Source organism: Cynocephalus volans, chromosome 4, assembly GCF_027409185.1.
Source record: "Cynocephalus volans isolate mCynVol1 chromosome 4, mCynVol1.pri, whole genome shotgun sequence".
NCBI lineage: Eukaryota > Metazoa > Chordata > Mammalia > Dermoptera > Cynocephalidae > Cynocephalus > Cynocephalus volans.
In genome coordinates, this window is record NC_084463.1 from 161608996 (window position 1) to 161622031 (window position 13036).

Consider the following 13036-nt stretch of genomic DNA (forward strand, 5'->3'; position numbering starts at 1 on the left):
ATTCCCTTGCAGGGTAAATCAGACACACATGATCACACCAGAGTCCCACAAAAAGTTTTATTTCCAGTCCTCACAATCTGGGAGGCAGATACTAAGAACCACCCTGAGAAAAATCCTGGGGAGCCTGGCTTCTCTCCTCCAGCTCCAGCCAGGACCAACAGGCCCCCCAAATATCATTTCTGGCTCAGAGTTCCACAATGGAGGGCCCAGCTCATTGGCTCAGTGGCTGAGAGGTCAGCAGGAAGGATGTTGCTTTGGCTTAGGACAAGGCCTGTCTTTGCCAGAGGGGCACCGAGGAAGCTGATTTTCAGGAGGGGGAGGTGGTGAGCTGGTCAGGGACAGACAGGAGCCTTGCCTGGCCACTCTGGGGCCACAGCTGCGCAGAACCCGAGGAGGGCAGAGGAGGAGCCCAGACCAGTGACAGCTGGAGGGGGAGGGCCCAGCAGCAACACTGGAGAGCCACTGGGGGGCTGGGCAGTCTACCTTCTGCAGCAGGGAAATGCAAATCTGGGTTTGGTGCCAGCTGCTCCGAGGGATCCCCTGGCTATGAACAGCAGGGTCATGGGCCTGGGGTGTGTGGGAGGGGAAAGATCATCACACATGAGAGGAAGCTGAACCAGGAGGGAGGCAGCCACTTCATGTGAGGTCAGCAGTAGCCTCCTGGGAGGGCCCTGGGGCAGCTCCCTTATCCATGAGCTCAGGTTGGGCCCTCCCTGCTTGGGCCTGGCTGGGCGCTCCCCCAACCCTGAGCTTCCACACTCCCACCCTGGCTCCTGCTTGCCAAACTCCCACAAACCCCTTGAGCTGAGATTGTCCTAGCTTTCCCGGGCCACTGATTCTGACAGAGCTGCTGCCTCTCTCTGCGCTCCTGTGGGGAAGGTGAGAGTGAGGGGTGGGGCAGTGGTACAACCTCTGTGGCTCTTACCATCTGGTTTTCTCTTCTGAGGGGACACAGCTGCCCTAGCCTGGGTGGAGGAGAAAAAAAGCCCCCCTGAGAGCCTGCCTCCAGTATGGCAATTCCCTCTCCACACTGGCTCTGTGCCCTTCCGGCCTAGCGCTTTCCACCTTCCCTGCCTTCTTCCACCCCATCCAAACCTGCCCCGGAACAAGGCAGGGGTTGACAGACTAGAAGTCCCTTCCTCCAGGGCAGCCTTGAGCAGGAGGACTTGTGAGCTGACTGCAATGCCAAGGAACCTGGGCTGAAGGCAGGCAGTGCCTGGGAGTGAACAGAGAACACCCCCAGGCCCTCGGACCCTAGAGCTGGCTGGGATTGGAACTGCCAGCCCCTACCCTGAGCTGGGGTGGGGGGGCGTGGCAGCAGCAGACCCACCTTTTTGATAGCCGTCCAGTCCTCCAGGATGTCGATCTCCTGCAGCATGTACACGATGTAAGGGCCTGTGACAGGGTCAAGGAAGCAGGAAGCCCAATGGCGGGGCAGGAAGCAGGGTTCAGCCTGGGAGCTGAACACTCATGAGAGGTGGTGCAGTGCACAGTGCGGAGGGGCACTGAGGACCTGGGTTCGAGCTCAGGCTCCACCTTCTACTTCTTGGCCCCCTGGTGGGGGGCGAGGGAAGGTGACAGCTTATGGCCTGTTTCACTGAGTCCATGGAGGGCACCAAGCCCCACCCCCACCTCCCCACTCACCCTCCCCTCCTTAATCCAGGTCAGCTGACCAAGGCCCATCCTGCCTTGCTCCTTTTCCTATTCCATCTCCCCCAAATCATTAACTGTCCCCTCACCTGACCCCTTCCCCAACTGCAGACAGACCCAGGTCTCTTCCACCCTGAAACAAGCCTCCTGTAGTCTCACACTTCCCCTCGTGTGCCCACCTGTGCCATGAACCTAACATCTCCACACCCTCACATTCACTCAAGTCACTGCCTTCCAGATTCCACCCCTCAGCCTGCACCTGCTCTCCACCACCAGGTGGCCACAATGGCTGAGACTCTGGCTGCTGCAGGGATGTCGCAACTCAACTCTGCTGGGCTACAGTCGGGGGACGAAGGCGCAGTGGGCCCTGTACTGAAGGGGCTCCTGCCTAAGGTGGGCAGAGGCAGCTAGTCCTCTCTGGGCTGCAGGCACTCAGGGCAGGGCACAGGGGTGCAGAGGAGAGAAAAGCCACAGGGAGACCAAGAAGGCTTCACAGAGGAGGCAATGTCTGTGATGAGCACAGGCCAGGCAAGGCCAGGCAGGAGTTCCAACGGGAGGATGGAGAGGGAGCAAAGACACGGGGGTGGGAAAGCCTGGAACATGCTCGGATGACGCCAAAGACTGAACTTCACTCAGGAAGTTATGGGCAGTCACTGATCTGATGTCTCTCTATTTCTAGGGTCCACAGCGCCCAGGGGAGACCCAGGACCCCACAGGAAATTCCTGACAGCTGGATTTTCCTGGACGTGGTCACACGAAACCAACCAACCACGAATGTGTCTAGTTTGATTGTGTCCTCCAAGCCCCCTCCTGCACCCTTCCCTGGGCCTGGGGCTGACCCTGACGTCCTGCCAAGTTTTGGGCCACCTTGGATGGAAGGATACCAGAAACGAGAGGTGCCTTCTTCCTCTTGCTGGGTGGCAGGGAGTCCCAGGTCTTTGAGCTGCCTCTGGCGTGCAATTTGTCTTCCCACCACTCTGTGCCCCCAGACCCGGAGTCAGAATCAAGGGTGTGGCCTGCAGGATGCTCCCACTCCTGCAGCCCCCCACATGGGCCAGCCCGGCCTCACCTCCCCTTCCCCACACCGCTGGGCTTGGGGCTGGAGGCCCAGCTGTTCGGGTCCTGACTGCACAGCAGTGAAAACTTGGGAAAGAGGCCACAGTACTTTGGTGAGCCTCAGTTTCTTCATTTGTTTAGGAGACAGTGGGATGATGACAATTCCTGCCTCCCCAGGACCCATATGAACATAGGTGCTGTGGGCAGAGGGGGGCTAATATGTGTGGGCATGTCAGATTGGTGCCCTCTGTTCTGGAAAGACAGCAGGGGCAGGGGAGGGCAAGGGCCCCCCCATGCCCAAGCCCCCACTGTGTGCCAGGCACTGAGCTGGGCCCTTCCCAGGCCTGCTCTCATTCAGTCCTCACAGTGACCCCAAGAAGCAAGTCCTCTGACCACCCCCTTGTGCAGCCAGGAAAGCTGAGGTCCGCAGAGAGCGGGTGTTGTGGGAGCTGGGCCTGGCCCTCACCGGAGCTGATGTCCAGGCTCTGGCGGTCCTCCTCCAGCCTCTGGATCCGCTCCTGCAGCTCCCCCTGCAGTGTGTCGTACAGCAGCAGCTTCTCGCTCTGGAGGAGGCGGCAGCGGCTGAGCCGGGCAGAGCAGGGGCCACATCAGGCTTTGCCCGCCCCCGACAGGCACCCCGTCAGGCTCACCTCCAGGTGCTGTTTGGCTCCCTGCAGCTCACATTCATACTTATTCCTGATCACATCCAGACAGAAGCCCTTGTAGATCCCTGCGGAAGGCGGGAGAAGGGGGACCTTGCTCGGCCAGGGGCCCTGGTGCCCAAAAAGGAGGGCCAGGATGAGTGAGGAAGGGGACAGAGAGCCATGGTCCTGGAGGGGAACAGGGCACAGGAGAGCCCACAGACCTGCCACCTGAATGCGGATCTTGAGGCTCCGCTGCAGCCCCCCAAGAGGCTCTGTGTATTCAGGGGCTCTCTCGGCCCCCACTTCCTCTAGCCGCAGCCGCAGCTGACTCAGTCGTTCCCTGAACAACCTGGGAGAGAAAAAGCAGCCATGCAGCCATTTGCTCACCCGGGGCGCTCGGGCAAACACGTGCTGCGCGCCGGCAGGGCGGCAGCCACCGCCCTGCCCAGCACCAGGCCCCTCCGCTGCCAGCTGCCCAGACCCCGCCCGAGGCACCCCCTGCTCACTTCTCTTTCAGCTCCGAGAACTGCTTCTCCAGGTCCAGCATCTCACTGACACACTCGCTGCGGCGCTGCTCGTAGTCCTCTTCATCCATCTCTGGGACAAGAGGCCAGTCAGGGCCAGCTCTGGGCAGGGGGCCATGCGGGCGCACGCGCGGGGCCTCACCTGAGCTGTCCTCCTCTGACTCGGTCTGGCTGCCGCTGCGATCCTCTTCACTCTCCTCCTCCTCCCCGTTCACCTCGGCGGCTGAGTCACCCTCTGCTTCCATCTCTTCTGTGTCTTTGCTTGGAGGCTGGACGGGCATCTGGCCTCTGGGAGAAGGTACGGAGCCATCATTCACCACGGCCCACGGCTCAGAGCAGGAGAGTGGCCAGGTGGAAAATCAAACCTGACCCCCGAGTGGGACCGTGGGGAGGCGACGGGCCTCACCACACCCTGAGCACGCACTGAGGGGTGAGGATGCATATGGCCATTTGCACCTCTCACAGAAACCTGGGAGCTGTGGAAACGCTCATGCCCTTGGACACCGTTGATGATTCCAGTCCTGGGAATACTGGCCAAGGCTATGATCCATAGACAGGAAAGGCCAAGGAGGGGCCCCTGCCTATGGAGTCCCACTGCCTATGGGACTGGGTCCAAACTCCTGACTGGGGCTTTCAAGGTCCTTCACAGACTGGACTTGAACTTCCGGTAGGTCCAGCTCCTTCGTCCCCCACCTAATGGCCACTTCTCACCCTGCCACCTCCCTCCCTCTGCCCACGCTGTTCCTTCTGCCTATGATGCCCCCGGCTTCTCTTCCTGACAACACTCTACATCCCTCTTGTCTTTTACTGTGCTCTAGGTCAAATCCCACCTCCTCCGTTTCCACTGGGACCTCAGGTCTTCTCCCTCTTGGCAGTCTCCTTCCCATGAAGCTGTAGATGTGCTCAGGTATTTTTGAGAAAAAGCAGAAACACAAAACCTCACCCATCCCACTGAGCTGCTCCGTTTTCCGCTTCACAGCTACACTCAAGGCCTTGTGCACACCTGCTGGTCCTACTTTCACTCCCACTTGCTTGAGCTGTGCACCCATCACTCTCAGCTGAAACTCATCCTGCAGCATTAACAAACAACTTCCTTGTGGCTAATGCCAGTAGTTTTTCAGTGCTTTCTAAAATTTTTACAAAATTTTTTATCTCTAGTTAGTAACTATTTTTCTTTTTCTTTTTTGGTGGCTAGACAGTACAGGGATCAAACCTGGACCTTGGTGTTATCAGCATCACACTCTAACCAACTGAGCAGCCAGCCCCAGTGCTTATTTTAATTGACTTCTCAGCAACACTGAACACTGTTAAGCATTTCTTCCTTTATTTACTCATCTAATATTTATTGAGCATCTAATATATGCTGGGTACCATCAGACACTATGGTAGGTGCTGGGGCACAAATAGGACAGACAGTCTTTTACCTCAAGGAGCTTATAAGTTCCTGGGATAGAAGGGCAAAGAAACAGACTTACTACGGTGCAAGGAGAGTTAAGACTGGGAGCATATGGGAGAAGCATCTAACCAGGACATAGAGCTTGCTGCAGCAGTGAGGGCTTCCCAAGATGGATCAGATGGATGAGCTGAGCTAATTGAGAGAGGGAACATTCCAGGTAGAGTGAGTAGCGTGTGCAAAGACCCAGAAAAACGGGGAGGAGTTGGGGGCACATGGGTCTAAGCCTCAGCAAGAAGTGTGAGTTGCAGATTTGGTCATCCACATACAGCAAGTTATTTAGGCCATGGGAAAGGATGTGACCAGCAAGGCTGAATGTGTGGAGTGAGAAGAGGTTTGTGGTGGAACCTCCAGGGTCACCAAAGGGGTAGACAAGGAGACCCCTCCAAAGGAGGAGGAAAAATCCAATGTCATAGAGAAAGAGAATCAGGAGTGGTGACAATGCCAAATACTGTCAAGGTCACCTAAGAGGAAGACTAAACAGTCCTGTCTCTCTGCCTACTGGGGGCTTATTTCACTGTGATGTTCTTCCAACTTCTCTGGCCTTCTGAAATCCTTTAGAATGGTATAGACACCACTCCCTTCAGGAAGCCTTCTTTGTTTACATCCCTCATTTGCCCATTCTCATGTCTGTCCCCTCAATCAGTCTGTGAGCCTTATCCGGGGAGAGGCTGCACACGTGACTTATTCACCTAGTGCAGTACTGGCTCACTTGATGACAGGAGGATTTGTAAATACAAATTAAATAATGTTTTGCAAGGCAGAGATTAGTTTTTACTTCTCCATAGCCCAAGGTCCTTGTAGCATAGCACAGCAAACTTCGTTAACACCTACTCAGGTTGTGTAAAATGCCTGGCCTGGGGGAGAGTTTAGTCGCATCCCTCAATGACTTCACCAATGATTTGAATCTGCCCTGAAGACCTCGGTTCTCCAAACCAGCCTCATCTTTCTCATACTCAAGCCTCAGTTCCCAACATTTGCAATTCCTCTTCACTGTTAAGAATATTTACTTCCTAAGACGCAGCGAAAGTCCGCTCTTCCAGAAGACTTTCTCTGCTCCAGCTGACTCCGATTCTGAGTGAGTTAAATTTAGTCGCAAGCTCTTCTTACCCCGGGTGCAAAAAAAGGATAACTATTCCTGCTTTGAGTGCTGTAAAGACTGCAAGGGGTAAGGGATGGAAAAGCACACTGTAAAGCGCCGTACACATGCCTTTTATCTTTCCAGACTAAGCTCCTGGAGGGCAGGCCCCCAGGGAAAGCAGCCCCTACTCCACTCTTGCAGGAGCCAACCCAACCTCTCCGCGAGCCTCCCGCCCCGTTCCACCCCTAGATGTGCCTGCACGAGCCCGAAGATCGCGGTCCCGCACGCGTCAGGCCGGTGAAGTCTCGGAGGAGGAGACTGTTCCGGCTGCGACCTACTAAGCGTAGAGGCCGAACCAGGCGCCGGGCATGGCGATACGCACCGCGGGGAGTGGGGCCTCCGGCCGCACGTCCGAGACTGCCTGCGAGGTACCAAAGGCTGCGGGTACTGGCCGCGGCCGCCGGGCTCCCGGAAGCGCCGCGGAGGGCCTCTCCTCCGGGGGGCGGGGCTTGCCGGCGCTTCCGTGTGCGTCATCAGGAGGCGCCCATCAGAGGAGCTCACAATTGGACCTCTTGGCTCCAGGCACGCTGGGATACTGCGGGCCGGTCTCCATAGCAACGGCCGACATTCGCCCAGGCCTCCCGCATGCAGGGAAGGGCCTTGCGGTTTCCTTGCTTTGCAGCTGGCGCCCCTCGGTCCGCGGCCACCTCCCCCCGGCGTGCGAGGAGAGAACCCGGCCCCCCCCAGCTCAGGAGAGTAACGGAGCCAGCTGTGGGTGTGAACACTCATTTATTTACACATTGTCGTCGGTAGGCAAATGCCCAGCCTGCTGGAGGGTACAGATCTCAGACTGTCATCTACAGAGCCTGCAGACCCCTCCCCCCTCCAGAGCCCCGAGGGCGGAGGACGGGGAGAACCTGGAAGTTTAGGCTTCTGTCCAAGAGCTGAGAGCTAAATTCTATGCCTTCATCTGATTTCTTTCCAAAAAGCCCATTTCATTAAGTACAGACTCCTCAGCTCTGTCCCATTCATACCTTTTGCTCTGCTACTATCCACCCATCCAAGATTGTTAATGATAACAATAACAACAATAATAATACTGTAATAATATTAATAATACTTCACATTTGTACGAAGCTTACAGAATGTTTTCACATACAGCATCTCATCTGAGCCTCCCAACAGTTCTGTGAGGGAGGTATTGTCACCTCCCTTTTTACAAACGGGGTAACCGAGGCTCAGAGAGGTAACGGGATTTGTTCAAGGCCACACAGCTAGTTAGTGGTAAAGCTAGGACTTAATCCCAGCACCCCATATTCAAGTCCAGTGTTCCAACACCACAGCTACCTCTGTAAAGTGGAGTGACATTTCTTACCCCAGTCAGGCCTGAGGGGCGGCCTGAGGAGCCAGGAGACTGAGACTTCTCAGACTAGGGGAGGGAAGGGCTCAGCAGCGACGGGGAGAGTTGGGATACTTGGCCTTCAACTCTTGTTTGAACTGGCGGTAAAGGATCTTATTGTGCTGATTTTCAACCTCCTTTTGGGGATGGAACTTCAAGGCTTCTTTGAAACCCTTATGAACCAGGAAACCTTCGTTCAGCACCTCAAAATCAAATCCTGCCACGTGCAGCTCACAGGCCTGTAGGGGGAGAGACAGGTCAGCAAAGTTTGATGACACTCCCAGAGCTGAGACTGGCAGCCCCGATGCCACAATCCAGCTTTCTCACCCCTCTGGAGGCATTCTGGATTTTCCAAACCATCCAACCACCTCCTGAACTATGATCCCTCCTGCCTTATAGCCTCGTTTCCATCCATGGCCATTCCTCATTGCTCCCTGCCCGCCCCCTTTCCTGCCCTATTTCCCACGCCCTCTCCCTTGTGGGCACCTGGCTGATTCGATTGAAGCCATACTGCCGAAAGCGCTCGTCGAAGGTGGGCACCTTGCCTCCTGCCACGTAGAATGGCTCCCAGGGGTCCTGCCATGGCACCACGTAGGCAGGCCTCAGCAAGCTCTCTTCCGGCAGGTTGACCCAGCGGGAGTAGTTGGTGGGCGCCTGGCAGGGGGTACACAGCCCATAATAGAAGGGCCGCACCTCTCCCACCTGGTAGAGCTGCAGCAGCTCTGTCTTGCTCATGGGCATGCGGCGGGCTCGTCGGATCTCGAAGGCAGGCACCACCAGCGCCGTGCCCCCCCACTGGTTGCTCTGATCCAGCATTTCCCGCAGGCCTCTCCACAGCCCCTCGCTGGGCACCATGTCTACGTCGATCACCAGGACATAGTTGGCCCCCTCACGAGCCAGATTCCTCAGAAGGTTATTAGGATAGGAGACATTGGTGCCCAGCGCATAATTGATCCCGGGCTGGGCTACCCGGGCTAGTTTGTCAAAGACCTCCTGGCAGGACCTTAGCAGGGCAAACTCCCCCGGCTCCCGGGGGTCGGGCACAGCGGCCTCATAACGCGAGGGACATACGAGGTGCATGGCGACCCTGGCTCGCATGTCGGGGCAGTGGCTGCTCAGCGCGTAGGCCAGCACTGTGGCCAGCTGCGCCTCTTCCTTAGTGGCCGCGAACACCGACACGGACAGAGGGCCCTCCCAGCGCTCCAGCAGGCCTGACAGGTGCAGCAGGTTGTCCACGCTGGCGTGTGTGGCCAGGATCACGTCGTTGGGGTCCATGGTGGTCTTCAGTAGGCCCCTGTAGACGCGGTAATCGCCGCTGGCATCCAGGACGCCTCCGGAGGCCAGCGCGGTGCGGAGCTGCGCCTTGACCTGGTCCACGGACCGCGGGGACGGGGGAAAGAACTCGAAATATTGGTCTTGCTCCTCCTGCCCGTGCAGTCCGGACAGCAGCGACAGGTAGAGCAGCTGCAGCATCGCCACCAGCATGAGCGCGGCCAGCAGCAGCTGGTAGAAGGCGCACCGGATGGCGTAGGACATCTGCATGGCTCTCGGGGCTCGGGGCGCTCAGCGGGGACCACCCGGCCGCAGCCTCCGCCAGCCGCCGCGAGCCCGGATTTACCGCAGCCTGCCGAGCGCAGCCGAGGCCAGCCGAGCCCCGCCGAGCCCCGCCCTCCGCGAGGGAGGAGGAGCCACCGCGGCCGCCGCCCCTCCCTCCCGCTCCGTGCGCGACCCCCGGGCCGAGCGCGTGCGGGGCCCCGGCGCGCCCCGCCCCGCTCAGGGAGCCGACCTGGGGCAGAGCTCGGCTCAGTGAAGGCCCGCGCCGGCTCGGGCCGAGAGGAAAAACAAAAGCGTCTTTCTTTCCGCCGTTTCTCACTCCCCGGAGCCCGACGAGGTCAGCGTTGGGAGGTGGTGGAGAGATGGGAGATAAGAAGACGTGGAAAGAGGCGTCGGACGTGGGACGAGGTGGCCGAGTGGTTAAGGCGATGGACTGCTAATCCATTGTGCTTTGCACGCGTGGGTTCGAATCCCATCCTCGTCGGCCCGTTTTACAGGGAGGAAGACGTGTTCATTTTCCGCATCCTTCCTGTCTGGAGCATCAGGTTGAAGACTGAAGTGGGGGTGCAAGTTGAATTCCTGCCCAAGTTGGGGCTCGCTCCCTTCTGTGTCCACCGTGCATCTTATGCCTGTTCCTGCTCCAGGTATCTGGGCTTTCTGGGCAGAACCCACGTTGTAGTTTTCTTTCTCCTTAGAAAAGGGCCCCGGGGTCGGAGGTACCTCGAAGACAGAGGGCCAATATGTTGTGTGCAGGAATTAGAGGAGGCCCCACTGGAGGCGTCGCGCTCCCCATCTGAAGTAGTGGAACTTGGTGGTGGGAAGGTGGTGATGGTGCTCGGTCACTTAAATTGTGGCTCTGTTCAGCCTCCTGATTCTCCCCAACACCCAGCTCTTCTCCCAAGGTGGAGACTTTGTATCCATATGTCCCCTCTGCAACACACACAAGTTCACTTAAGCAGAGGGCCTCGACCATTCCAACACCAGCCACCATACACAGAAGGCACTTAATAAGTGTTTGTGGATGTCCGTTTCTGTTGTTTATAACATAAATACCTGAAACTGGGTGATTTGTAAAGAAAACGAGATTTATTGCTTACAGCTTCAGAGGCTGGGAATTCCAAAGTCCAGGGAACACATCTGCTGAGGATCTCCTTTGGTGCTGTCTTCACAGCAATGCAGGGGTCTCACATGGCAGAAAATGGGAGAGCAGAGAGCAGAGAAACTCAGAATCAGGCTTCTGACCACCATTATTAATCCTACAATCTTATCACCTCTTCAAAGCCCCACCTTTCAATTACCATAATAGGATTTCCCACCCTCAGCAGTTCCAGTGGGAATTAAGCTTCTAATATATGAACTTTGGGGGATATAATTCAGTCAATCGAAATGCTCGACCTTTCTGGCTGAGCCAGGGAGGCCACTATAGGGTAGGGTGCTGTGAATCTTGGGAAGGTGCATTGGCATAGACTGGGGAGGGCCTCCAATGCTGGGATAAGGTGTTTGCCCCACAATTCCACAGGCAGTAGGGTGCCAGGGTTGTTGAGTTGTAGAGGGACCAGGAACCTTATGTTTTGCAGCCCATGCAATAACATTCATTTAGCATCTGCTCCCTGCCAGGGGCTGTGTTGGGCATGGGAGATGGGTCCTTGGAGGAGACACAGATACTGTCCTTGAAGGCTTTCACTGGTGACTTGGGGGGTGGAGTGGGGAGGGGAGAGGAGGAAGGCAGGTGCAGATCCCTTCAGAACAGACCTTGCAAACTGGAGGCTTGAAAGCCAGATTTGGTGCCATGTGGGTGGTTTCCTGACCTTCGCAGTGTTTAAAAATAACTATTTGAATCATATTAATAGTTAACTTTGGTGATTCAGGAGATTTCACGTAAAATTCACATTTCTAACTTCTGTTTTAAGTTCTGGAAGATCTGGCAATGCTAGGCCTGCATTCCCACAGGGTAACAATTGGCCAGAGCACCAGAGTGGCTTCCCCTTTGCAAACAGTCTTCTCTTCGCCAAAATCTCAACCGTGCCCTTTTCCCATCCACCCCCAGCCCTTTGAGCATTTGAGTTTCATCTGCAGTGCTCACACAATACTCATCTACTACCTCCGTTGATAAGATTCGCCTGGTCATCTGCGCACAATTCCCCCTCCCCCACTTCAATGCGAGGCACATAGCAGGCATCAATACATGTTTGTTGAGTGAACATATAAGATGCTTATGGGGCCGACCCCGTGGCTCGCTCGGGAGAGTGTGGCGCTGGGAGCGCAGCAGCGCTCCCGCCGCGGGTTCAGATCCTATATAGGGATGGCCGGTTCGCTCACTGGCTGAGCGCGGTCACAAAAAAGGACAAAAAAATAATAATAATAAGATGCTTATGAAGTGTCCTCAGGGCCATTAGTCTAAGGGGAGACTTCAAGGTGGTGACTGGGCCTTGGTGAGATGTCACGATCAAAGAAAGTCACATAGAAGGTCCAGAAGGTGGCCAAAAGCATGCTACTGTGGGCAGAGACACCTGGCTCAGGAGAAGGACTGGCTGTGACAGAGGGGGCATGGGAGATTCAAAGATCAGTGTTAATAATCATTATTAAGAGATCTGCTGGTGCCCTTACTACTGGCTGAATGGCAGGGAACCATGCCCTCTGGCAGTCCACAGGGAGACGTGTATTAGCCAGAGGTCGAGAGAGGTCGAGAGAGAGAGAGAGGTCGAGAGAGAGAGGTCGAGAGAGAGAGAGGTCGAGAGAGAGAGAGGTCGAGAGAGAGAGAGAGAGAGAGATATTGAACTGGCTCATGTCACTGCAGGGGCTGGCAAGTCCAAATTCTGCAGGGCAGGCTGGAGACCCCGGGACGAGTTGATGTTGCAGCTCAAGTCTGAAGTCTGAAGGCAGAATTTTCTCTTCCTCTCAGTCTTTTTCCCTTAAGGCCTCAACGGCCTGGATGAGGCCCACCCACGTTATAGAAGGTGTGATATTATGATATAATAAATATATATTTCATCTCTGCTCCCAGTTCCTGACACAGAGCTCTTAAATCTCTTGGAATATCTTGGGTGATGGGAGCATCTGTTGTTCGAATGAGACAAGTCTTTGTGGGCTACTGGACAGCCTTGGGATGGGGACTGGTTGCCAAGGGAACCAACCATGCGATTAGAGTCTCCTTTTGGGTTTTTATGGAGGCTTCTTATAAGTAAACGTGCTTGGTTACATCATTGGCCATTGGTGATCAACTCAACACTCAGCCCCTCTCCTCTTCCCAGAAAATTCCAACCCTCTGATCAGTTACGATGTGTCAGAAAACACACACAATTATAATGTGTCAATTAAGTAAATAAATCAAACAACAAACAAAAACTCAGAAGAACTGGGTTCGGAGAACTTGCAGATAGCTGCACATGTAGAGGTTCCTGGAGGGTGGTGCACTTGGAGAGGGCATGGAAGCTCCGCGCCCACTCCCCGTACCTTGCCCTGTGCGTCTCCATCCGGTTGTTCATCTGTGTCCTTTGTAACGTACTTTATAATGAATGGGTTAATGTAAGTAAAGTGTTTCTCTGAATTCTGGGAGCTGCTCTAGCAAGTTAATGGAACTGAGGAGAGGGTCATGGGAACCCCGATTTACAGCTGATGAGTCAGAAGTACAGGTGACAACGTACTACTATACTTGTGATTGGCATCTGAAGTGGG

At 55.7% G+C, this 13036-nt stretch overlaps 2 protein-coding genes and 1 non-coding gene across 4 annotated transcripts; 1 reads left to right on the forward strand and 2 right to left on the reverse strand.

The window, feature by feature from the left end:
• Nucleotides 1-43: 43 nt before the first annotated feature.
• Nucleotides 44-6900, reverse strand: BRMS1 (BRMS1 transcriptional repressor and anoikis regulator). 2 transcript variants are annotated; one of them, XM_063094423.1, is made up of 10 exons: nucleotides 6791-6900; nucleotides 4017-4162; nucleotides 3857-3947; nucleotides 3572-3699; nucleotides 3357-3436; nucleotides 3173-3269; nucleotides 2535-2627; nucleotides 1331-1395; nucleotides 926-965; nucleotides 44-567 (listed from the first exon to the last, which is right to left on the reverse strand). In XM_063094423.1, the coding sequence occupies exons 2-10, from the start codon at nucleotides 4153-4155 to the stop codon at nucleotides 560-562; spliced, it is 741 nt and encodes a 246-aa protein (XP_062950493.1). In that variant the 5' UTR covers nucleotides 4156-4162; nucleotides 6791-6900; the 3' UTR covers nucleotides 44-559. The 2 variants fall into 2 exon arrangements, with proteins under 2 accessions (XP_062950493.1, XP_062950494.1); XM_063094424.1 differs by lacking the exon at nucleotides 6791-6900 and adding an exon at nucleotides 4818-4871.
• A 291-nt stretch (nucleotides 6901-7191) lies between these two features.
• On the reverse strand, nucleotides 7192-9434 carry B4GAT1 (beta-1,4-glucuronyltransferase 1). Its single transcript, XM_063094377.1, has 2 exons — nucleotides 8294-9434; nucleotides 7192-8046 (listed from the first exon to the last, which is right to left on the reverse strand). The coding sequence occupies exons 1-2, from the start codon at nucleotides 9347-9349 to the stop codon at nucleotides 7855-7857; spliced, it is 1248 nt and encodes a 415-aa protein (XP_062950447.1). The 5' UTR covers nucleotides 9350-9434; the 3' UTR covers nucleotides 7192-7854.
• A 329-nt stretch (nucleotides 9435-9763) lies between these two features.
• TRNAS-GCU (transfer RNA serine (anticodon GCU)) lies at nucleotides 9764-9845 on the forward strand. The gene has a single exon. It is a non-coding gene; the product is annotated as a tRNA-Ser (tRNA).
• The last annotated feature ends 3191 nt before the right edge of the window (nucleotides 9846-13036 follow it).